The sequence below is a fragment of the Chroicocephalus ridibundus genome, chromosome 5 (genome assembly GCF_963924245.1).
Source record: "Chroicocephalus ridibundus chromosome 5, bChrRid1.1, whole genome shotgun sequence".
NCBI lineage: Eukaryota > Metazoa > Chordata > Aves > Charadriiformes > Laridae > Chroicocephalus > Chroicocephalus ridibundus.
This window is the reverse complement of record NC_086288.1, coordinates 19,668,859-19,696,205: the sequence shown is the minus strand read 5'-3', so window position 1 is coordinate 19,696,205 and position 27,347 is coordinate 19,668,859. Positions and strand designations below refer to the sequence as shown.

At 37.1% G+C, this 27,347-nt stretch overlaps 1 protein-coding gene across 10 annotated transcripts in view; it reads left to right on the top strand.

Annotated features, from left to right (window-relative positions):
- The window catches only part of BLTP1 (bridge-like lipid transfer protein family member 1), a 115,284-nt gene that overhangs the window by 85,495 nt on the left and 2,442 nt on the right, over nucleotides 1–27,347 (top strand). For 3 of the 10 annotated variants that reach the window (XM_063335229.1, XM_063335230.1, XM_063335227.1), the window contains 27 exons: nucleotides 140–366; nucleotides 876–1,076; nucleotides 1,280–1,410; nucleotides 2,886–3,009; nucleotides 4,011–4,120; nucleotides 5,600–5,690; nucleotides 6,241–6,303; nucleotides 7,961–8,205; nucleotides 8,836–9,051; nucleotides 10,332–10,512; nucleotides 11,934–12,126; nucleotides 14,277–14,438; nucleotides 14,551–14,690; nucleotides 15,743–15,944; nucleotides 16,327–16,530; nucleotides 16,650–16,829; nucleotides 17,971–18,108; nucleotides 18,470–18,730; nucleotides 19,878–20,028; nucleotides 20,327–20,484; nucleotides 20,992–21,184; nucleotides 21,382–21,599; nucleotides 22,257–22,508; nucleotides 23,077–23,280; nucleotides 24,751–24,945; nucleotides 25,839–25,973; nucleotides 26,852–27,017. In XM_063335229.1, coding sequence (XP_063191299.1) covers nucleotides 140–366; nucleotides 876–1,076; nucleotides 1,280–1,410; nucleotides 2,886–3,009; nucleotides 4,011–4,120; nucleotides 5,600–5,690; nucleotides 6,241–6,303; nucleotides 7,961–8,205; nucleotides 8,836–9,051; nucleotides 10,332–10,512; nucleotides 11,934–12,126; nucleotides 14,277–14,438; nucleotides 14,551–14,690; nucleotides 15,743–15,944; nucleotides 16,327–16,530; nucleotides 16,650–16,829; nucleotides 17,971–18,108; nucleotides 18,470–18,730; nucleotides 19,878–20,028; nucleotides 20,327–20,484; nucleotides 20,992–21,184; nucleotides 21,382–21,599; nucleotides 22,257–22,508; nucleotides 23,077–23,280; nucleotides 24,751–24,945; nucleotides 25,839–25,973; nucleotides 26,852–27,017 — 4,741 coding nt within the window. The remainder of the gene's footprint in view (nucleotides 1–139; nucleotides 367–875; nucleotides 1,077–1,279; nucleotides 1,411–2,885; nucleotides 3,010–4,010; nucleotides 4,121–5,599; nucleotides 5,691–6,240; nucleotides 6,304–7,960; nucleotides 8,206–8,835; nucleotides 9,052–10,331; nucleotides 10,513–11,933; nucleotides 12,127–14,276; nucleotides 14,439–14,550; nucleotides 14,691–15,742; nucleotides 15,945–16,326; nucleotides 16,531–16,649; nucleotides 16,830–17,970; nucleotides 18,109–18,469; nucleotides 18,731–19,877; nucleotides 20,029–20,326; nucleotides 20,485–20,991; nucleotides 21,185–21,381; nucleotides 21,600–22,256; nucleotides 22,509–23,076; nucleotides 23,281–24,750; nucleotides 24,946–25,838; nucleotides 25,974–26,851; nucleotides 27,018–27,347) is intronic. The other 7 variants (XM_063335233.1, XM_063335232.1, XM_063335228.1 and 4 more) reach the window with 7 other exon arrangements.

The window sequence follows — 27,347 nt, the reverse complement described above, 5'->3', positions numbered from 1 at the left end:
TCCTCAGAGTAGGTAGAAAAGATGTCTTTTTGTAACCGATAAAGACTGTCTTGGCTAACTAATACATAACTCAGTAGGGGGGATTTTTTTAGAAGAGGAAAAAGTGGTTAAACCGTGTTGTTGTTTTTTTTAAATACAGAAAGTAGTAGTGCTGGAACCTGGACACTGAATGTGTTATGGAAGATGTGTGGTATTGATGTCCATATGGATCCAAACATTGGGAAAAGACTGAATGCTTTAGGCAACACCCTCACAACGTTGACAGGAGAAGAAGATATTGATGATATTGCTGACCTCAACTCTGTAAACATAGCTGACCTTTCTGATGAGGATGAAGTTGACACTATGTCTCCCACTATACATGCAGTAAGTGAATCAACCAAAATAAGTGCTGCTAGTTGGAAAAGGTGTGACAAAGTCTTCAGTCAAATGGAAAGATCTTAGTCTTGCGTTGAGTCTGGCACGCTGCTCCGTATAGCTCATATAACTCTTGTTACAAATCAAAAAAGTTTGTGTGTTAGTTTTCTAACTCCATATTTCAAAGGCAAGAAATGCAAGATCATATTTCTACTGGTGTTATGTGGAAATACCGATCTGGGCTTGAAAATATGGAGACACAACACCTAACTTCAGGTACCTGACTTGGAAAAGCTGGGACTCTAAACAGGTTTTCTTAACATGAGTAAGTTACTAATATGAGCAAATTGGAAAAAATTCTTTTTTGGTACTTCTACCCAATATGCTGCTGACCTTGCTTTTTGGTTTCACATAAAAACGTTTTAACAGATATTCTTTAACGGCTGTCTTAAATGTCTCTTGCCTGCCAACGGTGAAAACGTTATCCCAGAACACTAATGTTCCTGTTTGTTGTTTAGAGATCAGGTGGAGGTTCATTATGCGGAGATGCACGCAAGCTAACATTTGGGCAGCGGATTGTAAATCACCTGCTGGGTTTGAGCCCCCCAAACCATCGATACTCTGTTCCTGTAGAATATCTATTGGGGTCAGCGAAGTGTGATTCTCTTCAGTCTAGCAGATCACATATGAAAGCAGGCAGATCCTGCTCATGGGGACATGTATGTAGTAGTTACAGTGTGTCTAACTGAATGATGGGGTTTGGATCACTGGAAAAAAATCCAATCAGCTGCCTTTTGAGATGAAACTGATTCTTTTGCATGCACTAGTCCAAATTTTAAGGTGTGAAATTCACTTTGCCCGTTAAATTGCACTAATGGCCGATTTTTGATGAGGGCATTAATTAAATGTTTATTTTAAATAGGAGATTGTTGATCACCGACGGCAGGGAGCTTCTAGTATCCAAACTGGAGAACAGCGAGGAAGAAAATTTGTGAAACGTTTAGTGGATATTAGAGAACTCAATGAGCAAGCTAAAGTTATTGATGACTTAAAGTAAGTCGGGTTTTGCTTTAACTTGCACAAATAATACAATAACTGGGGAATAACAAACTGCAGCGGACTTTTTTCTTTTCTGTTCTTATCACATATCTTGTGGCATTGTGACGGTCAAGTGGAAATTGTTGTCTTTGTTTAAAAATAAAAAATTGTCATTTTGGATTCCATAAGAAAAAACTATATATTCAAGTATTCTCTCAAATTCCTCAAGTTCTTCCCCAAGTGTCAAATTAGCCTGTATTCCTTCTGGTTCTGCATTACAATGGCTGATTATAATCAATTTCCTATTGATTCAGCATCATAGATCCATCTTGATTTATTATCATGGTGATTACTTTAACAAAATACATTACTTTGTAATAAGCTTAGTCTCGTTCACTGGAAGAAGAAGAAAAAATTGACTGTTTTTTACATCTTGTAGGTGATACTTTAAAATTAAATCTCCTATGCTTTACTTGAGAAAACCCTGAAGAAAGAATTATTTCAGATTTTATAAATTTCATCTGAACTACTTCTGTGGATTTTATTAATAATTTTTCGCAGCCATGGTTTGTTGGGCTTGCTTTTTTTTTTTTTCTCCCTTCCCTAAGACAGACTTACTATAAATGGATCTGTCTGGGATGGGAACACAGAGCTTGCTAATTACCTGTTAAATAATGAAGAGGAGACATGTGTTACTGCTTGTACTTGGAATGAAATTGCTGTTTTACCATTCAGAGGGCAGTTGTATCTGAACCTTGGATTTTATGTTAAATGTTTCTTTTAATACAAGTTCAAGAATCAAAATTGTGTTTTGTGCCTGCCTTTTCTCAGTTTATGAATGCTTCAGTAAACTGAGATTCCTTCAAAAGAGCAGTTCTTTATAGAGTTTTTAAAATTATTTAGCAATGTGTTTTTTTCTGCAGAAGGTAATCTGCTACAGAAGGCTGGCATTGGTGTGCCAGGGCTTTGGACTGTTAGAGCAGGAGGAGGATTCTTCTTGGTTTTGACTGTTATGTTTGTTTTTAATTAACCAGCTGCCATCTGATTGAAAGTGTATAGGAGTTCCTTAATCTAGTTGTTACAACTAGGGCTTTTTGAAACAAGAGAGTTGCTGCATAGCCTTTCTTATTCCCCACCTTAATTTAGCATCATGGTAGCACTGTTGTTTGGGGGTCTCCTTGCACATTTGTTTGTTCTACATCCTCTATCTGCTCCGTTAAGTCATGTGGAGACAGCAAACCTTAAAATCAAAGAGTCTTCGTAAGGACAAAATATTATACCGGGCAAAAAGTTGTATTATGAAACAAGAATGCAGCTGTATTTGCACTTCTTCGGCAGCTGTATTTGGCACTGGTCATAAGTAACTACTGAAAAAAGAAGAAAATGGGATAATTCCCAGGGAAAGCACAATATCATTGTGACACAGATTTTGAAATGGTGAAAATAATGTCACCTATTTGTAAGATAACTCAAGCATGATTTATCCCCAGAAAATTAGGTGCAAGTGAAGGAACTATAAATCAAGAAATTCAGCGCTACCAGCAACTGGAGTCGGTGGCTGTGAATGATATCCGCCGAGACGTTCGTAAAAAGCTACGTAGATCCAGTATGAGGGTAAGCAGTATTAAGTTACTTTAAAAATAATGCTTGCACTCGCATTGCGTATTTCTTTTCTGCACATTGATTGAAGCAAAGAAAACATTAATAATGGAAAAGGAAGGTTAAGAATATCAAATAGTTCAGCAACCCCTTTACCTTTAGGAGCGGGTGGGTCTTTCTCGTAATAATGGTGATAGGAAAATCAAAATTTCAGAGATACTATGATGTAAATGGTTTTATTTGCACACTCACAAGAAATAGGCAGAAAAATGTGTATTTGAAGTTGTTATTTACTCCTTCTCTTAGCAGATTTGAAAATGATTCCTTATTGGACTGACAAATGCAGATGCAGAGGCAAGCATGTTAACTGCCTGGGCAAATGATAGATACCTATTGTAATCCACTTGGCATGTGTGCTCTCTATAAGTGGGTTCTATATATAAATAAAGAGTGTGTTTGCAGAGTTAGGTAATGTAAAAATAAATACAAGCTACTAAGCATAGACGCGAGAAGAAACTGGACAAAAAACAAGCAGTGTTGCTGGTAATCCACAAACATATGTGACTGTTGTCCCCAAACCCTGATAAGAAACCTGGCAAAACATTATTTTCACTGCGTCCAGGCAGGAGCTCCAAGGATGATGCTTCATTAATAAGAAAAGATCTTTCAGATAGTAATCTGTTAGCAGCTCTTTCTCAGGTGCTCTCATTTTAGCTCACATTCTTCTGTTACTGTAGTGGTGGTTAGGAGGGATGTTTGTCGAAGTGGCCAGAGTATTAGCTTTGGGTAAACTTTTCTCCTGGCAACAGGGCATTACCAATTCCAGCAAGTATGAAAAGTGAACATGTATCCAGAGGCAAGATGAAGATGCTGGCAAATGCTGATAAGAGATGCATTGTAGCTATTACGGAACAAAAAATCTTTTTACCGGCACACCTGTGTAAAATACTATTTTAGCTTGCCAGTGTTCTTCACTGTGTTCTCAGTTGTCGCATTTAAATATATTTTTGTTTTAGGCTGCCTCCTTGAAAGACAAATGGGGTCTCAGCTACAAACCCAGCTATAGCCGATCTAAGAGTATTTCAGCATCAGGAAGACCGCCTCTGAAGAGAATGGACAGAACAAGGTAAGCTTCTGGTAACCTGAGATCTGTGATAACAGCAGCAGCATACGTAACAGAGGAAACACTGGACTTTGGCCCTAAGAGTCCTTTTACTATAGACAGTGGCTATACGAGGTGGAACTGGATAGGAGAAGATCATTTTGGAAGACAGGCATGTTCTAAAAAGCAACTTTTCACCTTTTTTTGAAACTTCCTTTTTGACAGACTTACTAGTGTGTCAAATGAGGAGAAGTTTCCACTTCTACAACAATTTAGGGTTTTCTACAGAATCCTACTTTAAAGACATGCTGAAGAAACGTATATAAGGAAAAATGGCAGAGTGTAATAATTTCGATTTCTTCACTTGATTTGCAATCATCTGCCTTAAAAAGGGGCTGTTGTAATGAGAAGGAAGGGAGATTTTTTTTTTGTGAATGGTAATTTTTTTTTTTAATCTCTTCAACTGTATTACGTGTATTGGCTTTGTTTCGTCATTTAATGAATGATGAGCAAACTAGTTCTGTAATGATGCCTCTTAATAAAGCGGTTGCTTTGGTTTTAGAATATATGTGTTTGAGTCTGTTGCTCCTGTAGATGCAGCTGAAGTGTTCAAAGTTTGGAATTAAAAACGTGCTACGTTATTATGTATTAAATAGAAAAGATTGGAAAATTTAAAAAGTGGACAGTAGCGTTAGAATTGTGTGTACTTGTTTCTATGAGAGTAGAAATTTACTTCAAATTTTAATACTTCTGGAGAAGTGAATGGAAATTTATAAATAATCCACATGTGAAAACATCAAACAGCAGACACTCCAGCAAAACCCAGCTTTCTAAGTACTCTAAAGTGAATTTTTTAAGGTGCCCTTGAAAAGGAATCTTTCTTCTGAATTAGTTAGTATTATTGATAATTAAAGCAGAGCAAGTGTTGAAGGCATGAAGGTTCTAGTTTGAGATCAGATGAAAACCACTTTCATTTTACCTTTTCACAAGGTTATGTGAAAAGAACCAGAAATTGCATGGAAAAGATGATGGGGCTTTTCTGTTGCTCTGTAAGATGGACAAAGTTCTGAAAACCTTTGAGTACTTTGGTTGTGAATGAAAAGTAGTATGCATATACTATAAGGTCAAATAATTCATTTCAGTTGCATCAGGCAATACATAATCTGCCGACTTGCTTTATGTCCCAAATATCTTATTTTTCTATAATCTCTGCATGTTGGTTTAGGATTGAAAAACTTGCATACAGAAATAAGCGGAGATTGGCTAGCACTAGTCTACTAGCCAAGTAATGTGCAGCTTCCTTCTCTTTCCTTTTCCCCCCCTCCTTTTTCCTTTCATGTACCCTAAGTGCTTCAATTATGATTTTTTATTTTCTTCCATAACAAAATTCTAGTACTGACTGTACTTTTTTATTACTTTACATTTGTGGAGTTAAATGTTTGCATGAATGTAAAATCCTCCAGTAGAACTCAACAAACTGTTGTGTTTTGGTTTCGCCTCTAGCTCTCGACTAGGAGACAGCGAAGACCTCCCAGATATCCGTGTAGATGCTGCATCTCCTGGGCCAAGAGTGACTTTCAACATACAGGATTCTGTAAGAATGACTTTATATGCCATATAATTACATATCCTGTGCCATTTGGTCACAAGTTCACAAGACGGGTATACCTAGGCAGACCTGAATTGCTTGTATGTTTTTGTGTGTCTTTTTCTGTGTGCGTGCACACCTCAAATTATGGATGTGTTTTTGGAAGATAGATTTGTTTTGACAGAAGACAGATGTGTTTTGGTTTCTTAATACAGAAATTAATTGAAACATTAGGGAAAATAATTGAAAATGGCATTATTTTAGGCTGACACATAGTGGTAATACAATTGCTTTATTTTTAGCAGGAGTTTGCAAAAAACCATCTAGTATTTTTTGCTTTTGAATATATTTAGAGTTTTGGAAATGTGTATTACTCAGTTTGCTGTACCCCTACAGATGTATTCTTCTATGTGTCTGAAACGGATTGTTGAAGCTTTGGTTTTGTTTGTTGCTATGTTTTCTCATTTTTAAAGTGTTCCTATTATGTTGTTTTTGCATGGCTGAGATTATTGTAATTGTTTTAATTTATGTTATTTTTTTTTCACTTCTAATTAAGTTGAATAAAACAGCTTTGGGGATTGCACAACAATCCAGCTGTCCAGGGGAAGGGTATTTTCAGGTATTTCTGAGAAGAAGCAAGTATTCTTTGCCAGAGAACTAATTTATCTCACAGGGAGCTGCTTTTCAATGTTTCATCTCTTTTGCACTCAGCTAAACAGAATGTATATCAAATTTGAAAATATTTAAATTGAAATATGTAAAGTAAGCAGAAAAACAGAATTGGTTGTTGATGAACTTTCCAGAGTGTTTCGACACCCTTATGTAGGCCTAAAACTTGGTAGTTGTTAGAAAATGAATTATTGGAATTACGTCTGTATATTTAGGAAGACCTTGATCAAGGCTGATGTGATGTAAGTCTTGCCTTGAAATGTGCTTTTCACACACAGAAGAGGATTTTAGCGTGTGTGCAGGTACTTTGTGTTCCAAGATTGCAGGCATCGACACCAGTACAAAATAATTGCTAGGTGGGAGAACCTCTTCTCACACTTTTATTTTTGTTGGAATGCCTATATATAACGCAGAGTAAGACATTTTCAAATAATCGTGAGTAGGGAGCATGCCAAAACTTAATACCCAGAGAAGAAATGGTGGAGTTTAACTGCTTTAAAAAACACATTTAGGGAAAATAGTAAAGGTTATTTTTTTTCTTCAAAAAAAACACCAACCAAAACAAAACACAAAAAAAAAATGCAACAAAAGCAAACAAACCCCCCAAAACCAACCAACCAACCAAAAAAACACTCCAAAAAAACAAACTCAAGAGATAGTAATGTGCCTTTTTTCCCTTCCAGCTCACCTCATGCTCCCCAGAAATAAAATCTTTTTTCTGAGAGAGAGGTGGGAATGAAACATAGAAACGTGTTTTGCGCATTTAAATATGTTCACAATTAAGAGCTATCCTACCTTTTGTTGCCCAGTTAGCTTCAGTTCTGTTGGCATAGCAAAATGCTATCAAACACTTAAGAGTTATGAAATATTTAATATTAAAAAAGAAAAAAATCTTACTGACATTATAATGCCAGGTCTTCAGCAGAGCTCTAATTCGAATGTGCAGACGACGACTGGGTAGTTCTGTAGTAACACTGCGTTAGGTAGCCCTGGTGTTGAATTAACACTTCTAGCTATTTTTCACAGGCATTTTAAGAAGTTAAATGTTTGAAAACTGCTTGTGTGGTGCTTGTGGCGTGCTCTGTGTGAGAAACAGGAAATTTGGCCTGAAGTTCGTGTCGTGTTAAAGCACGCGTTGCCCAAGAGCGCAGCCCAGGACTGCCAAGCGGTGCCATACATTCTGTGTTAGCGTCCTGCATGCACGCCTCACTAATGCTCCTGGCCGCCTCGCCCCTCTGCCAGGCTCACGATGATTTTTGCTGTCTTTGGTTCTTTTCTTTCAAATTAACTTTTTTTTTTTCCAATTGAAATGAAATGTTTCTGTTCCTTCTGATCGTATGAATTGGTCAGAGCATGACGCATATTTAGCTGATAGATTGAGCTCGATCACTGGGCAATGGCAAATGGCTCCCCACCAAGCTTTCATTTCTTTCTCTTTCATTATCCGTCTTGCAATTTCTACACCTGCTGCCTCTGTATTATGAGGAACTCGTGAGCAGGAGTTTCTCATAGCACTCTTGCTTTTTTATTTCCAGAGCTATCTAATGCATTCTCGATGGAAATGGTACCTGTGGAAATTTACTATCTTTTTGTCTTTTTATAATCAGTTTCCAGAGGAGACAGAAATGGACCTTTTGTCTGTAACTATTGATGGTCCCTCCCATTACTCATCTACTAGTGAAGGCTCATGCTCGGTATTTGGTTCACCCAAAACTCCAGTAGTCTTCTCACCCGGCATTCCCTTCCAGCCTGAAGAAGGACGCCGGGATGACAGCTTATCATCAAGCAGTGAGGACTCTGAGAAAGAGGATGACCATGAAAGAGAGAGGACGTACTTTTATCGGAAACCACCGTAAGTAATGGTCCTAAGGAAGAACACAGAAATTAAGAAAAATACACTTGAAATATTGTCCTTAAAGCTACAAAATCCAATACTGATGAAGGACTGAATTTTGCCTGAAGTGTGTCCGTGGAAGGCAGAGGAGGTTGCGTGCAGCAGAGATGACTGTGAGGGAAGGAGGAATTCTGATCTGAAAAGGAGGCAACTGTTAGAAATTTCAGGGCTTGGAACAGAATAAAAGAACTTGGAAAATGAGCTTTTAGAGGTTTTAGTGGGACAGGTTTTAGTGGGACCAAATGACGGATTGGTCAAATACAGCATAACTTTCCATTTTATCCACTGATTATACCTCCACAAAGTGCATGTAAATATCTAAAAATATGAACGTTATTGTATGTATCATTTTGTTCCTTTTCTTGATTGAGAATTTTAAAAAGGCTTAGTTCTTTGCAGTACCCTATACTAAGAAAGGATACTGAGTGTGTTAATGGAAGATGGATCACTGTATTGCTGCGTATCAGGCCTTTTCCAGAAAAATTCTTAAAAGATTATCTACTGAGTGTGGACATAGCCTAGAAATGCCTCCTACAACCTGTTCAGGTAAATGTGAGGCTAATATCTAATTCATAATTGCCTGTGCAGGAGTACCTCTCGCAAGAAGGCAACAGGCTTCGCTGCTGTCCACCAACTGTTCACTGAGCGCTGGCCGACGACACCTACCAACCGGAGTGTGACTGGCACAACCACCGAGAGAAATATCGACTTTGAGCTTGATATCAGGGTTGAAATTGATTGTGGGAAATGTGTACTGCACCCTACCATGCTTCAGCAAGAACATGATGACATTAGTTTACGAAGGTAAGAAACGTGTTACTTATACTCTGCTCTTCATAAGGCTACTGAGTACTTCATATAAAGTCCACCTGATATTTCCATCACTTAAGTTATAACCATATGCGCAATAATTAATAACTCTTAAGCACTGACCTGTTTGAAAAGCATAGAAGATGCACGCAATGGTTTGTTACTGTCACTTTATTAGTAGCAATTAATACTACTTCATAGCATGGACCAGTATGGCATGGGGAGCTGCATTTGTTTAGCAAGGATCAGCATATGCCTCTCTTCTGATTTTATTTTTAAAATCATGTTTTGTCATTCATAAACAAAATGTTTGACTTTCAAAGGACTTGGATTATTATTTTATTTTCAGCCTCCAAAGAAGTAACTTTACAACTTAGAGAATCCATATAATGGTTTGACTAATAGTATGGCTGATAGAGTGTTTTCTCATGATCTCTAAGGGCTCCAATTATTTTCTGAAAGTAAAAGCATGCTGACATTATGTATCTTTCTTAATAAAATGATCTAAGGCAAGAAAAGTGCTTTACTTCTGATCTGAATGAGGTTTGATCTTATCCTCAGTTTTTAAATTCTCCTTTTTTCATGTGTATGTGATTGGGGATCTAATGGCAGCTTTACATTACTTTTTAAAATCTGGTATGTTGTCGATGTGGTGTATTTTAAGAAGCTTATTTGTCAACAAAGGTAATAAGTATAGTATAAGGATACGAGATTTACTTGCTTTAACTCCAAGAAATAGGAACAAATAAGAAATACTTTTTCTTACTAAGAGGTATACATAGGAGAGCTGGAATTAGAAAGCAATTTGGTTTCTGTCTTTCCAAGACACTTTTTTCTAAGAATTGATACAGAAGGAAAAAGAATCTCTTCAGAATTGATTTGCAGATAGGCTTTACAACTGAGAAGGAAAATTGATAAGTATTTTCTGCATATCAAAGAGTTTTCAGCTGCACTACGCAACGTGATCTGTGAACTCGACTGTAAGAGTACAGAGCACTAGGAGGTGTTTCTCTACTGACATAACAATAATTTTGTAGATTTTACTGCCTGAAATAATCACATAATGAAAATGGTGAAACCAGAGTGGGCAGACAAAAAGGGAGTAGAGGTCACAGAAAGTAAAGAGCAAAGCAGAGACTGAAATGCTTCCTTATATAGTTGATACTACAAATTTGTTTCAGGCTTCTTTAGTGTTTTTTTTAATACTAAAAAATATACTCTTATTAATACGAGTATTAGGCTTGCTTTAATAATATGCAGTGCATTTATTATAGGAGCTATGATCGGAGTTCCAGAAGTCTGGATCAAGAGTCTCCTTCAAAAAAGAAGAAATTTCAAACTAATTATGCATCTACTACTCACTTACTTGCTGGCAAGAAAGTGCCATCATCTCTACAGACAAAATCTAGTGATGTGGAAACAACAGTGTTTTATATTCCTGGGGTGGATGTAAAGGTAAAAGGAGTGTATAACTCAGCAGGGAAGCACCTGCTCTTTCTCTCTGCTCAAGTATGATTTCCAAGCAAATATGTTGTTACAGTATGTACAAGTTCATATATACAGAGCACCTCAGCACAATCTCTTTTCAGTTATGTAAATACTGCTAAAATAGGAATAATGATTTCTGTAACACTACATTGAAAACTGATAGATGCTCTTACCCTCGTTTTCTTAGGGGAGGAAAAAATGTATCCTGTATGTTCCATCAAAAATAGAACTACGTCAAATGACACTCCATAACAAACAGTGTATGTGATATTATACCATGAAAAGAAATCTGTTCCGTTAATAGTCTGGTGTCTAAAATTAGACATTTGTTTTGGATATTTTCTTCTCTGATGGGTAATTTATATTGTATGCCCTTTTTAAGTAAAGGAAGATCTGTTCACTGTCAGTAGTTCATGGCAAGGGCAGCTTAATAGTTTGCCCACTAACACATAAAGCTCTCTTACTGTGTCTTCTCTGTTGCTTATTATAGCAGCCAGAGTCTTGCTATAAAAACTATTTTTTTTAGGACAGTGTTCTCTCAAACACTGTCAAACTGTACACTCCCCTGTTTTTTTAATCATTGTTTTTATATCCTCATAAGAAAGGGTCTTGACAGAAATGTTCTTGTATTTGTGATTTGAAATCCAATGGAGTAAGAACAGCAAAAATAGGTTGCTGCTGCAAGGAAACTTCATGCAATTGGGTTGAGGCAATGCCATAAATCAAATGCTCTTTACTTGAAACAGCTGGGCTTTTCTAGTCTTGCAATGTGGAACGACTTCTGTGTGTCCATTTTCCAGTATTCCAGGCTATCTTCGGGGATAAGGGTTATGCCTCAGGTCCTGCCCCTTGCTTTTAGTCAAATCTAGGAATAACTAAACATTCTCTACAGCCTTCGTTAGGTTCTGTATTTTTATTGATAGTGTGTTATGCACGTATAGGAATTGTGAACTCTTGGACTATTTTACTATTTTTATTTTTTATGCAACTTTCTGTATGCTGGTGTTCAGCAGTGGAATAGTTCCACCATGCAGTAAGACAGAAAGCAAGTGATGCGGACAGGAACAAATAGTTGGTGGCACAGGATGTGTACGATGTTAGAGAGTGGAGGAGCAAGCTTTAGGCATTGTTCCTAAATAGTTAATTTCCTCTGTTTCTCTGTGTTTCCTTAATATTTTTTTTTCATATTTATTAATTATTTTTTTTTTTTACAACGATTTCGGTGCATGGGCTATATGTGTAGGTCATGAATTGGAATGTAACATATCTTACAATGATATCTTTGTAAATAATGGGGGGAAAAAAATGAAAGGAAGGAGTGACACCAAACTGCTGTATAGAAATTGAGCTACTTGTATGAAGTAAATTGATTCTTCTTTACTTTCCAGTTGCACTACAACTCTAAGACTTTAAAGACTGAATCGCCAAATACTTCTCGAGGATCCTCTTTGCCAAGAACCCTTTCCAAAGAGTCCAAGCTGTATGGTATGAAAGATACTGCCACATCTCCTCCTTTATCTAGCACTATCCACAGCAAGACTAACACCTTACTTCCTCCCCAACCCCCACCCATCCCATCAGGTACTTATAGACAATAGCCTTCTAAAACTGTCCTGGATATGTATCTTTTCTTCGTGTAATCTACTACCTCTAGATCTGTCTGCATGTTACCTGCAGCACTGTATTTATCAAGTCCTTAACTTTGGCTGCAGAAACCTTATCCCAGAAGCATGAATGCAGTTCACAAAGCTGTTATTTTCAGAAATCTCTTGCCAGACCAGTCTCAGTAATATTTCTGTCGTCATCATATCCCAGTGATGGGCTGTCACTGCCTTCTCCGTTTTCATTTAACAAACTAATACTCATTACTGGAAAGCAAAGTTTAAGTATCTGTACAAAAAGTGAATGCTGAAATGCTGACTGCTTTATTCTTCGTAATCCAAGAAAAAAAAAATCAGATGAATCCTTGTGTCTATACATTACACTATTTGGAGAATACTTTCAGCTTTTAAGTGCCTTCTGCCGCACAAGTAATGCGTAAATTATTGCTTTCTGGAACTGGGTTATTTCTTGTAGTACTGAAGCAGCTGTTTAGACATATTTTTATTAATCAGAATACCAGACTAGTGTCCTCAAATGTTGCAGGCCCTTAAATAACCATCATTTGGAGTAACATGAGTTTTAATACTTAGTTTTATCTCCAATGATTCCTGTTTTCAAGCAGGAGTCCGTTGTTACATCATGTCAGACCTAGAGGTATGTAGATTGCACCTCCAGCTTCTGAGGCATTCACTCTTCTCTCCTTTGGCATGCGAATATCACTTTGAAAACAAAATTTTATGGGCAGGCAAAATTAGTAACTCAAAAAAGTTGTTTTTTGGTTGGTTGGTTTTGTTCTTTTTTTAAATAAAACCAGTGGAGATGCTGGGAGAGAACAGTGAAATGGGGACACGTTCCTCAATTATCCATGCTGTTGAACCATTAGCTCTTACTTCTCTAAGTGTCCATTCTTTTTCTGATTACGGGATGCTTTGTAATCTTTGTTTATATTATTTCTTTTCAGTTTTGCTCTGTATTTTCCTATCCTCTTTCCAATCTTTGCCTTTTAATTTTTACCATGTCATGTCCAGTTCCTGAGTCTTGTTGCTTTTATATCTGTAAGTTCTACATTTGGTGGGGGGCTTACAGAAATTGCACTTGTATGATGCTATAATTGTCTCCTAAAACTAGGGATTGCAATTACTTTATTTCTTTATGAATCGTATTTTTATAAATATTTATTAGCTCTGAATTATTTTGAAACAATTTTTTTTTTTTTTAATATTACTTTTCCTCTGGAATCGAAACCACCTTGTCTTACTGTCTTTGGTCTCCAGTAAGAGCAAGATAGGACAAGCTAGTCAGAAGCACTACACAGAATAGTTTGCATAGCATGAAAATTCACTGCTTGGGTTTTATGTAGCAAATAAAAGGATTTTTAAGCTCTGTTTTAGTCATTTAGTTTCTGTTTTTCTCGGAGAATTTAAAATCAGTGCCTTAATTTACCTCTGTCCGTTCTAATAGCTGTATTTCGTAGGGACAGTAATTGAACTGGTACTAATACCTTCTGTGCGTATTTATATTTTGGTGAGTGTGAATCCAAGTGTTAGCCTTTTCCACGGATTTGGAAGACAATGATCTTTTTATTAATTTATACTCTGGCTAGCTTCAGGCTTTTAAAAATGCTGGTTTAGAATCTTCAGTTATTCTTTGCATAAATACAGTAGGACTTGCCATTTACAATTTTAATTTTTTGATGTATTTTCTCACTTTAAACTGACAATCTTCACAGGTTTATGTATTTATTTTTCCTAATTCCACTTTAATTTCCAGCCAGCTGTGGTTACTTTGCATTGTGTGTTTGGAGAAGAATTGTGTGTGTGTCTGATTTCAATATTTCAATGCTGTTTTTTAAAAAGCAAAGTGGTGACAATGACATAAGAGTGCTTGGTCAATAACATGTGCAATGGTATTACAATCAAGCATGACAGACTAACAGCTGGTTTTACGCAGTTTTCTTAGTGAAGCCTCATGGCTTAATTTTTTCTAACCGATCTGATTTATGCCTTTTCAGATGATGATATAGAGAATTAGAGGAAACAGCTGTTAGTTATGAATTATATTCTAATGTTTATCAGTCAGTTACTGTTAAGTGGTATCATATTAGACAAATTTATCTTTTAATGTTGCAGCCAAAGGGAAAGGAAGTGGTGGAGTGAAAACTGCTAAACTATATGCGTGGGTTGCACTCCAGTCATTGCCAGAGGAAATGGTGATTAGCCCATGCTTACTGGACTTCCTAGAGAAAGCTCTTGAAACCATTCCAATTACACCCATTGAAAGGAATTACGCAGGTAATATTTGTATTCTAGTACTCTACGCTTTTTCTTTTTTGTTTTCTAGTGGCATTGAGCTGTTCTTCCCTTTAAATTCCACTTTCTAATGAGTTCTTGTGCTTTTTAAAAGCTGTCAGTTCACAGGATGAAGACATGGGACAATTTGATATACAAGATCCCTTAGAAGAGTCCACAACATCGTTAGTGTCGTCCTCGACATCAGCATATTCGTCCTTCCCTGTAGATGTGGTGGTTTATGTACGAGTTCAGGTGAGGTTTTAACTCAACATTCAGTATAGTAACCCCAGTCACAGTCTTTGAGACAATCTATGCTTCTAAGTCTGCTTTTTAAAAAACGAAAAATGCTTTCAAGTGTTCTTTCTGAGATACTAATGTCTAGTGTGATGAAATAGGACTTATGTAGCAGAAGTTCTGACGTATTTTGATCCTGTAGAGACAAAAGAAATGAGCTATTTTGAGAAGTCACAAAAGTTCTGAGTATTTTTAATCATTACTTTTTTTGAAAATATTTTTTGTAACTAGTATTTCTCTCCATTGTTTATAGGTACCATTAGAAAACAAAAACAATAACTAAAGATTTTTTTCAGTTTATATGGAAAATGTAGGAAAGTACATTTATTATCTACAAGGCATTATTCACACTGCTTAATATTTGATGTGTCTGGGCTTTTTATATGTGTCAGAGAGAAAAGTGCTACTGGAGAGTGATTCAGAGCACTTGAGCTTGATCTGAACGTTGCTGTTATATTTTTCCACTTTGCTCAAACAACATGTTTTCCTGGTATTAAATTTGATTATCTTCCCAAATTGAACAACATATTCTAACAGATGCTATTTTTTTTTTTTTTTTAAATGCCTATGAAAATTCGCCGCAACAATCTGTAGACTTTCAGCGTTTACTTGCAAACTCATCTGGCCAAGAATGTGTTGAGGGGAGCTGAGGCTTTCAGCATCAGCACAAATGATTCTGCGTAGTTCTTGCCCAAGATGAGCTACGAATTGACTTGGGGAGGAGGAAGAGAGGGGGGCGTTCATGTCCTCTACTGCATCCAGGCTTCCTGTGTCGAAGTTTTCCAAAAACTGGTCCAAATAATATCCCTAGTGTCGAAGGGATTCCCTGAAATTAATGTCCCTATACCAATTTGTATACAGTTATCTTACTAATTCTAAAACCAATCTGAAAAGGCTGTAATTTGCTTAGTTTTAAAAAATAAATACATAGTGCTTTATAGGCCACATTTGGAATGTTTTAGTATTTCATATTTGTTCACTGAATACTTCATTTTCTTTGTATCTTTCAGCCCTCTCAAATCAAGTTCAGTTGCTTGCCGGTATCGAGAGTTGAATGTATGCTGAAGTTGCCTTCCCTGGATCTCGTTTTCTCTTCAAACCGAGGAGAACTGGAAACATTAGGCACAACATACCCATCAGAAAATGTGTCTGTTGGCGGCAGTGCTTCACAGAGTGGCTCAAAGAATTCAGTTAGTAAATCTGGAGCACCAGGTAATATCTATATTGATGTTTATACCATATACAGCTTGTAATTTAAATAAATGTAATATTCTGTTGTCTAAAATTAGAGCAGAAGATAAGCTTTTACACACATTAAGTCTAGACATTTATGTATTAGTGAGTTCAGAGGATTTCTTTATGTTGTATCAGTTTCCTGTAAAAGCTTGCACAGATTATTGGAGTTTTTCTTGCATGGGTTAAGCGAGTTCAGTTATCTCTTACAAAAGGCTAACATCAATACATAGAATACTTAAGCTACGTTGCTGCTACAAAGGCATAATGTTTAATATTTCTGTTAACAGCCAGTATTATTTCACGTTTGAAAATGCTTTCATACTAGAACTAACTTTGGCAAAAAAATATTTGACTTCAGGTTCATCACCTGGACTCGGCAGCCCTCTTGGCAGGACACGGCACAGCAGCAGTCAGTCAGACTTGACCACTTCTAGTAGCAGCTCTTCAGGCCTGAGCTTTACCGCCTGCATGTCCGACTTTTCCCTTTACGTGTTCCATCCATATGGAGCTGGAAAACAAAAATCTGCTGTTACTGTTCTAACCCCTGGATCAGGAGCCTTAGGTACAGAAAGAACAAGGTTTTGTTTGCTTTAGTGAACACTGTTCAAGTTTGGCGTGGTTTTCTGAACTGAAGATTTGAAAAGGTCACAGAAGATTAAACTTCTTCCTTTCTATTTCTAGGTAACGTGGATGAGGAACCAACTTCAGTCACTGGCCGGAAGGATTCTTTGAGCATTAACCTTGAGTTTGTGAAAGTCAGCCTGTCACGAATAAGGCGTTCAGGGGGTTCCTCCTTTTTTGAGAGTCAGTCTGCGAGCAAAGCTACCAGCAAGATTGACACTACGTTGATAAACATATCTGGTAAATGCTTGTTTCATTTTAATCCCATCTATTCAGCTAATTAGAGAGCTGCTGTTCCAGTGATAGGCTCTACTCTCAGCAGCTTTTGTAGATGTTACATGAGAGCTATCTACCTGTAGCGTGCAGCAAAATTTTTGTTGTTTTTGAGTGAAGTAGGGATTGATACGTTACATTTTAATGGTACTTGGGGTACCTATTTGCAGATGCACCTTTTTAGCCTCCTGATTCATTCAGTGTAACTAAAGGGGCTTGCTCAAACATATCTCTGACATCAGTCTGTGTGATTTAATGTGACCCTTGAATATTTTGAGATTGTACTGGCTCTGGCTAGGATGGAGTTAACTTTCTTCATAGCAGCCCACAGGGTGCTGTGCTTTAAATTTGTGGCTGAAACACTACTAATAACACACAAATGTTTGGGCTGTTGCTGAATGGTGCTTGTACAGTGTAAAGGCCTTCCCTCTTTCCCACTCTGCCCAGGAGGGGACACAGCTAGGACAGCTGACCCAAACTGATCAAAGGGATATTCCATAGCACATGATGTAGTGCTCAGTAATAAAAGCTCAGGGAAAGGAGGAGGGAAGTGGAGATGGTGGTGGTTATGGCATTTGTCTTCCCAAGCAGCTGTAAGGTGTGCTGAGGCCCTGCTTTCCAGACGATATCTACGCATCTGCGTGCCAGTGGGAAGCAGTGAATAATTTATTTTTTAGTTCACTTAGAAGCACAGCTTATGCTTTCCCTGTTAAGCTGTTGCTACCTCAATCCACCAGTCTCCTTGCCTTCCTCCTGTTTTCTCCCTCTCCTGACTTACTGGGCAAAACCAGCAGAATGGTTATGATTAGTCTGCCATTAAATCCCTCAGTCTCAGAGGGACGTACAACACAAGTAGGAACATCAGTTTTATTCTTAGGTTCCATCTTCCCTTTATGAAATGTGTTTGTATCTAATACTGGATTTGGAGAAATGGCAATGCCTCGGGAAAACTGTAGGGTTTAATAACTATTTTTTCATTACAGCAGAGACTATACTGCTGTATAAAGAAGTATTTGAGTATATTGAACACCTCTTAATTAGATTTGGTTACCAAAGCCTGTTACTACTGAGAATTTACAGTTGTGTGTATTTTTTTTTTCTTTGTCAGCTGTCTGTGATATAGGATCTGCTTCTTTTAAATATGATATGCGGAGACTCAGTGAGATTCTAGCCTTCCCAAGGGCTTGGTACAGGAGAAGCATTGCTAGACGGCTTTTCCTGGGTGATCAAACAATAAATCTGCCAGGTAAAATACTGCTTCTTATCATGCAAAATCTTTTTGTACAAGGGGTGTAGCAGGAATTTTATAAACATTGATTACCTGTATGTTATTACATGTGCTACTAGATATAAATGTGTTATAATTTATTCCATATGCAGTCACTCTAATAACAGAAAAATCTTAGAAAGAAGAAATGGAAGATTTCTAAAGTAGGCACTTGAATTATTTGAAGAGCTTATATTAATGAAGACAGTAGAAAACCTTTAGTTACGATAAATTAAATCTATTTTGACACTTTCCAAATACTTCTTAGTATATGGGAGGATATTGTTAAAAAATGAAATAGTTTTTCTGCCTTTCATGTGCTGCTTTTTTTTTTTTCTAGTAGCATCGGGTCCTGGAACACCAGATTCGATTGAAGGGGTAAGCCAGCACCTTTCCCCTGAATCATCACGGAAAGCATATTGTAGGACGTGGGAGCAGCCCTGCCAGTCTGCTTCGTTCACACACATGGCACAGTCACCTAATGTTTTTAATGAACACACTGCAAGCAGCAGTATGTCACCTGGGGCAGCATCACATAGTTTAAAGTCTCCAGCTGTTACAAGATCCAGGAGCGTGTCTGACTCTTCAGTACCTCAGAGAGGTTAGTAGACAATGATTTCTTCAGTTTTTTAAAGTATTTCCATCAGTTGTATGAAAAAAGTATGTCATTACTGCTTTGTAGAAAGCAACCATAAAACATTCTTTTCCACTGTGCCTGGGGGTGGAGAGTTGATGGCTTAGAGAAAGGAAAATGTCTGAAAGGGATGAATCAAAGTGTAGTTTGTTAGCATACTTTCTATAAAATCGCAGTTTCTTTTACTAGAGCCGTTGTTTAGCTGGGATTAGATGAGTTCTCCAGATTAGTTTGATTGCATTGTCATCTTCTTGGCTCTCTATTCTCATCCAAGCAATTACCATGCTCTTAGCAGAGGGTCAATATCACAGCTCACAGGTGAGGTCAGTTACTTCATTTCATCTGAGACTTTGGGCTCATTCTAAGAAATCTACATAAGGGTAGTTTCTATATAAGAAATAAAGTAACTTTTAATTTTTTACTACAAATTTACAGCACTGTAGCACTGGCTGTGTGGAACATTTATGGCATTAGACATAGATAGGCCATTTAGAACATGGTACTTATTTTAGTCTAGGAAAAATACCTGTGACAAAAGAAAGGACAGGTATTTTGTCTATTTAGAATGCAACCAAGATGTTATGTATTAACAGCTTTTAGAAGGCACAGTTGGAGAAAGATTTATGGCTGGTAGAGTGGCTTTTTGACAGGAAATGCAATTTTGTACAGACTTCTGAGAATATCACCAGGATTTTTGTGAGAAGAGCAAGGAAAACCCTAATACTTGAAATTCTGACTTGGCACTTGTCAAATAACTGCTACCTGAATATTCAAATACTAATAATTCATTTTCTGAATACACTGGTATTTTTAAACAGCTAAATAATTTAAAATACGCTCTTGCATGACTGACTGCAAATTAAAAATGATTTCTCTTAAAGATATTAGTAAAAATAAATGGGTAAAGTAAATGTGTAAAATAAGCCCATTTCTATGACAACTAAAGCAAAGCATATTGAAAATCCTCTAGTTCTCGCTTATCCTCCTTCATAGTTTTGTGGTGCTCCTTAAATATGGTGTTAGTCTGTCCTTTTGTAATATGTACAATGGATATATTCTGCCAGTTTTTCCTAGCATGTGGAATAATTTAAATTTTTGTCTACTTTTTGTTTAGATACTCTCTCAAAAACATCAACTCCATTTAATAAGTCCAATAAAGCTGGAAGCCAGCAAGGAACACCGTGGGAAACACTGGTTGTATTTGCTATGAACCTAAAACAACTAAATGTTCAAATGAATATGAGCAATGTAATGGGCAACACTACGTAAGTATAAAACAAGATCAGGCATGTTTTAACAGCTCAGGCATGTTTTAACAGACGGTGGTGTTTTTAGGGAAAAAGACCATTTTCCTCACAGACTGTTAATAGCTTATTGTCTTCTAGCTTTAAAATCCTAATTTTTTCAGTTTTGAACTGTGAAGCCCCTCATGAATACTGGTAGATGCTTAATCCTGAAGTCACATATGATTAAACCATGTTATTTACTGCTTTCCAGTAAATAATTTTCAGTTTCTCTTTTGACAGCCTGGAAAATTGTTGTCTATTTTCACCTTTGTTCTAGGTGGACCACCAGTGGTTTGAAAAGCCAAGGCCGTCTCTCTGTGGGTAGCAGCAGAGATCGGGAAATCAGCATGTCTGTTGGCTTGGGAAGATCCCAGTTGGACTCCAGAGGGGGAGTTGTTGGAGGTACCATAGATGTTAATACCCTGGAGATGGTGGGTAAGTTGGAAAGCTGCCTGGTAATAAGTATATGCTCCAGACAATAAATGAGACAACTAGAGAATATAGACAGTACCTTGCTTTGTGAACCTGCTAGTGTATAAAAACTTTGGATTCTTATGTGTGCATTCTGAGTATGACACACGCTTTGAATTGAAGGGGCTGATTCAATCTCAGCATTGCTCTAAAATTAAACTATCTAGTTGTGCACCCTGACAGCCCCCTACAGCTGTCTGGACAGATGGCAACTGAAAGATTTGATGGCATTTCTGCTTCTCCTAGAATTTCACAATTGCTCATGGTCTGGGAAATGCAAAGTTGGCTTTGAAAAGAGGTTGGGTGTTCTGGTGCCACACCAGAGTCATGACGTCCCCATGCATCTGGGGAAAAAACAGTGCTTTCTCAGTCCCTCTGTATCATTTGGATGGAATAAGGGTGATATCACTGGAAAAAAATATTTTCTTATCTTTAATGCTCTATTTCTATATTGCTTTGTTTCTATTTCAGCTCATATTTCTGAACACCCAAATCAACAGCCCAGTCATAAAATTCAAATTACCATGGGTTCTACTGAAGCACGTGTTGACTATATGGGGTCCAGTATCCTAATGGGAATCTTCAGTAATGCTGATCTTAAACTACAGGATGAATGGAAAATTAATCTGTATAATGCTTTGGACTCGAGCATCTCTGATAAAAGGTAATACTGCTTCCTGTGTTTAGAATGTATAATGTTTGCTAAGGTAAAATTCTGCCTATATGTCTTCTGTCCAGTATTGCTAACCAAAATGCTTTCTAGCATCTGCTAGAAAGCAAAGGCTTCATTGTTTGGGTTTTTTTTCTTGTCAGTAGAAAATAGATTAACTGCTAATGTTCTTGCTATTTTTTAATATCTAGCGAGATATTTGTTCATGGGGACTTGAAATGGGATATCTTCCAAGTGATGATTTCAAGATCGACTACGCCGGATCTAATAAAAATAGGAATGAAACTCCAGGAGTTCTTTACTCAGCAGTTTGATACAAGCAAGCGAGCTTTGTCCACATGGGGACCTGTTCCTTATCTCCCTCCCAAGACAATGGCAAACAACTTAGAGAGAAGCTCACATGAGCAATGTAAGTGGTACAAGAGACAAGGTACCTCCCAAGGAGGATGTTTTAATTGCAAAAATTCATCTGAGCAACTTCATACGTGCAAGCGTATCTATTTGACTTGAAATAGTTTCTTCAGGACATTTTTCCTGTAAATTTGGCCTGGCAATAACCTTTCAATGAAGAATGCAAATACCTCGAGAGCCCTGCTAGACCTGGGGTACATTAACAAACTGACATATGTTATTTTGGGGGTTTAGTTAAAAATGGGTATTTCTGTTTAAAAAATAAGAAAATCTAAAAAACTCTTTTTCAGTTTTTGAACTATTTCAATAGAGTTGAAATAGATTTCAAAAGTAGATTTTGGAAACTATTTCATAAAAAAAACATTTCTACTTTGAGTAGCAATGGAAGTGTGATGTTATTCTTTCTATTAATTGTGAGCTGACACCATAATTTCTTTGAACACACAATAAGTCATTGATTTCCGAGTATGTTTGTTCAGGTACTCTTAAGCTACAACCACCTTAGATCACAAAGACAAAACAGTGTCAATGAAATAGATTAGAAAATATCATTCATAATTCCATGTTTTATTAAAAATATAAATACAGCAGCAATCTTGTCTGTATTATTCCCTTTCCTAAAATTTGTTCTTACTATTGCATGTTTACTTTCCAGTCTTGGATGCAGCCCATCATCGCCATTGGCCAGGAGTTTTGAAAGTGGTATCTGGATGCCATATATCCTTATTTCAGATGCCATTGCCAGAAGATGGGATGCAATTTGGAGGATCCATGAGCCTGCATGGAAACCATATGACACTGGCTTGTTTTCATGGACCTAATTTCCGCTCAAAATCGTGGGCCTTATTTCACCTTGAAGAACCCAATATTGCATTTTGGACAGAAGCCCAGAAAGTCTGGGAAGATGGTAATTGAAACCATTTCCTCATTTCTCTAAATTCCTTTAAATGAGTTTTAAGAATCTATTGATACACAAGAAGAAATCAAAGAAAAACTTACTTTCTTTAAGTCTGAATCAAGAATATTCCCCCAAAGTATACCACTTACCTAAAATAATAATCTGTTCCCTCACCACCTTTACCACAATTTGCTTTATCTGTGGAATAATGCAAAGTACATTTTGAAATATACTAGATAAGTCCCTGATATGCCTACAAAGTGGGTTGTCTGCCTTGTTAACTGCATGTCTGTTTATGTAGTCCTTTGTTTCTGTATGATGAATTTTGATGGTCTTATTGCTTATATTTGTCTTCATATTGAGAAGTGTTTACTGTCTGTAGCTACTGAGGATTTAATTTTTTTGTTGTTTGCAAGCTTTATACCACTTTTTAATGCCACTGGCATACTAATTATTCATGTTAAATACCTGTGCGAGGAGAGGAGAGTGAGAAGAGAAATCCTACTGCCCTTACTAAGCTGCTTCTTCCATTTTTCTTACCTCTCTCACCCCACGCCCACCCACACTTTCAATGCAGGTACTAGCGAACACTCCACGTATATTGTGCAAACCCTGGACTTTCATTTGGGCCATAACACTATGGTCACCAAACCGTGTGGAGCCCTTGAGAGCCCGATGGCGACAATCACAAAGATAACAAGGCGCCGCCATGAAAACCCCCCCCATGGAGTTGCCAGTGTGAAAGAGTGGTTCAATTACGTTACAGCCACAAGGAATGAAGGTTAGATTCGTGTTCATTAAGTTTGGGGATTGGCCTGCTTGCCAGGCGGTGCAGATCGTGCTGTTTAAAAGCTGTTAAATTTCAAGTGGGCTGCAGGGAGAAGGGAATTTGAAATGATGGAAGTTGTTTCTTCTTGAGAACCTTATGGTGAACTGTGGAATGAAGCAGAGCAATAAGCCAAACAGCTGGAAGTGTTACTGAGTTAAATCCTTTTTCAAACTGTGCATTAAAGCCAAAACGTTCTGTTAGTGTACAGGACATTTACGTATCTGGCACTGCAGTAGTCCTAGTCTTCTCCTCTTTCACTATATTGAAATAATTTTGTTTCACATGCAGTTATGATCTTGTAACATAAGGATGTATTTCACTGTATATGAAGGATTTAGGGATTAAGTTAAAGTAGGAATATATTTTAGGCTTCTGTCCCCACTTACGACTAGCACTTGAAAATCACTCATCCGCCTAAAGCTTTTCAACCTTCATCTACTTCTAGGCCTTAAAACATTTTGAATCGTATCTTTAAAACATTGTTAATTAGAAAATAAGTCTTTCAAGATAACGTTAAAAGAAATCTTAAAATACACTGTCGCTATTTCATTCACAAACCGTAAAATCAGTAGATGATATCAACAGAATTTCTGTGAAAGGGCGAAGAGCGGAATATGACATATAGTGAGAAACGAGCAGATGATAGTTTCTTGAAAAAAATATTTTAGAATTATTAATATACTATACTAATATTTATTCCTTTTGAAAGACACAACAGGATGTAGTGGTTGAAGTTCGCAAATAGAGGCGCTGTCTGTTAGATGTTTTGATGTAGCCCTGTTTTGCTACATCTGGAACATTTAAGTATATAAACAATAACAACAGCATTTAATTGTTTGGCCTTTTGTAGCCATGCTTTTGGGAGCACAATAAAGGATATCATCTTCTTAATAATCATGCACCAGCAGTTTTACAATGAAATAGTAACCTTTCTTGGCTTTTTTGTCATGTCACAATTTTAACAACTGAAAACTAATTCAGATGATGTTGCATGTGTGGTATGGTAACAGTCTTGTGACAAAGTTGGATTCCTGGTCAACAGTGATTTCTGACTGCATTGCTGCCTCGGTGAATTTAGGTATTACTTGTATTAATCAGAAACATTTACTTTCATTTTAAGTACTACCATATTTTCAAACACGAAGGGCATGCTTTGAAGCCATACAGTCTATATCTCATTTAACTGAAAGCTCATTACTAGAACAGAGTTGTGATAGGGTGTTCAGATGAATAAAATTTGGGCTTTAAGCTTCCAAAAAACTAATAAAGTTTCTTAGAAGTGCTTAGATGTTATGGTGCTGACGCTTATTTCCTCCCCTCATTTTATGAGAGGTACTTTGTGAAAATTTGTCACCCTGTGTGCTGACAAAAACCTTTTTTTAATAGACTACTGAATTCAGGAATTTCCCATTTTCCCTGTAGAGTTAAACCTGCTTCGAAATGTTGATGCTAACAACCCAGAGAGCAGCACAACAGTGAAAAGCTCAAGCTTGCTAAGTGGATTCAGAGGTGGCTCCAGTTACAACCATGAAACTGAAACCATCTTTGCCCTGCCAAGAATGCAGCTGGATTTTAAATCTATTCATGTTCAAGAACCCCAAGAGCCTTCATTACAAGGTGCAGTAAACATAATTTGTTTTTTTCTTGATCCAAAGCTGTTTCTTCTGAGGAGTTAAATACAAAACTACTGTGCTGATGAGAGGATTTAATCTGAGAATTGCTGCAGATCTGCAAGAAAGGATACTGTTTCATAATAAAATGTAGGAGGAATTCTGATGAGAGAATGAAGATCTAGTCCAGAGACTGGTCACTATAGAAAAAAAACTTAGTAAGAGAAATGAATATCAATGTTTCAGCTGTTTTTAGGGGGTTGGTTTTCTTCTTTTTATTAAAATGTGAGAGAGGAAGGCCATTCTGAAAAAGGGACTATGAGACAGGAACCTAAATTTTATGTTCGTGTTTTCAAAACGTTATCTTCAGACTGCAATTGGAACTAGTGGGAAATAAGACTTCTGAAGGTGTAAGATTTTAATGTAGATGTTTTTCTTGTCTGAGCTGTGGTTTTACTCCACACCTGATCCTAGACAGTACTGCTAGATAAGGCAACCTGTTGGGTTTTGGTAGGTTTTTTTTTCAATATCCAAACTAGCAAAATCTGCTATCAGCTTTTCTTACTGTCTAAAATCATGCATTGATAGCGTAGCACAAGCCAGTGATACTGCTCTAGGTTGACATTCTACCTTGAGGATGATTAAGGTTGCTACGTAGTAGTATTTCTTTATTTTCAACACCTTTTATAAAATACCAGAAGTTACTCTGATGGGAAAACTGGTTAAAAAAATGCTGAGGCTGCTAAAAACAGATGTTAATTGTGGTCTTTCCTCACTTTCGAGTCTCTGGTTCAGTAACAGCAATGTCATTTTCAAATGAGCTGTATTCAAATTCTGTCTACTTTTCTGTGTACTTTATGTACTTGTAAGTGTATTGATACTATTTTTATCTGACCGTAGATACAAGCGTTAAACCAAAGGTGGAATGCAGTGTAGTAACTGAATTTACAGACCACATTTGTGTAACTATGGATGCTGAACTGATTATGTTTCTGCACGACTTGGTATCTGCTTATCTAAAAGAAAAAGAAAAAGGTAAGTTGTTACTTATGAGGTAACTCATCTGACAATCTGCAGTTGTTCAGACTATTTGATAGTAAATATTTTCATACTTTTTAATAGAGTTGATGTGTTAAAAATTGATTTAATTTTTAAAAAGTTAAGCCTAACTGTGTTTCCATTGAAGGTCAGAAGAAGTAGTACTAAATGTTCTTGAGAGCTAGACTTAATGCTATGCACCAGTATGCTGCAGAGAACAGACATGCTCCTGGATTTCTGTTCCATGACCACTACTGATGAGCTTGTGCTAGTTACTCTACGTCATAATCTTGCTCCTATTTTGACACTTGGTGTTTATTTTAACTTCCTCTTTGTAAGACGGTACATGCAGATGAAAACTATTTTATGAAGCTACATTACTTTTATTGCAGTCCTTTGATCAATGGGGTTTCTTTCAAGACATGCATTTTTCTGACTTGAAAATGCTTTACTTTTCCATGTGAATATGTTCATTTGCAGCATTCAGATTTGGCACATGCATTCTAAACTAGGAGCATGTCTGAATTTTGCTTGTGGAATTTGATATGCTTTGTTGAATGACATGAATTTGAAAGAAGGCCCCTGTATATGGGTGCTTTGGGCTGGCAGAGAGAAGGAAGAATCACACATTCCAGTGTTATCCAGTGTCTATTACAATTTTCATAGTATATTTTTTACTAGTACTTTGTTCAGACCAAAACTATTTGCCAGAAATTCTGTAAAACTGAAATACAAGGTGTTTTTTTCTTTTTTTTTTTCTTTTCCTTTTTTTTGGCAATTTGTGCTTATGTTTCTTTAAAATGATATACAAGGAGAATACAAGTGAGATGCTCATGACTGACTTGTGTGGGGTTTTTCCTCTCTCCGTTTTGCAGCAATTTTTCCTCCTCGCATTTTGGCTGCTCGTCCAGGGCAGAAGAACTCGGTTGGTGTTCTAGAGGACAGCTCCACTGACAAAGAGGCAGAGGAAAGCATTACTTACACTACAGTTGACTGGAGAGAATTTATGTGCAATACTTGGCATTTGGAACCCACGCTCAGGTAACAAGCAGGCTTTATCTGCAGTCTCTCTGTCTTATAGACATTCTGGTCTGTAACCCTCTGCAGGTAACAAGCAGGCTTTATCTGCAGTCTCTTTGTCTTTGCGTTTTATCTGTCGGTACTGTCCTGAAAATGACAAGTGTTTCCAAGCTGATGCTGCTCAGCTCCTAAGAGGATCAATCGTGTGGATGCTGTTACAGATTCGTCTTTGGCCATTAGTGCTGCTCTGAAAGATTCCTGTTACAGGACATGACAAAAGCTGGATAATGCAATTATCTATTACATCGGTTAACTTCTAGAACTTTTGCAGATGAAAGATGTTGGAGGCTC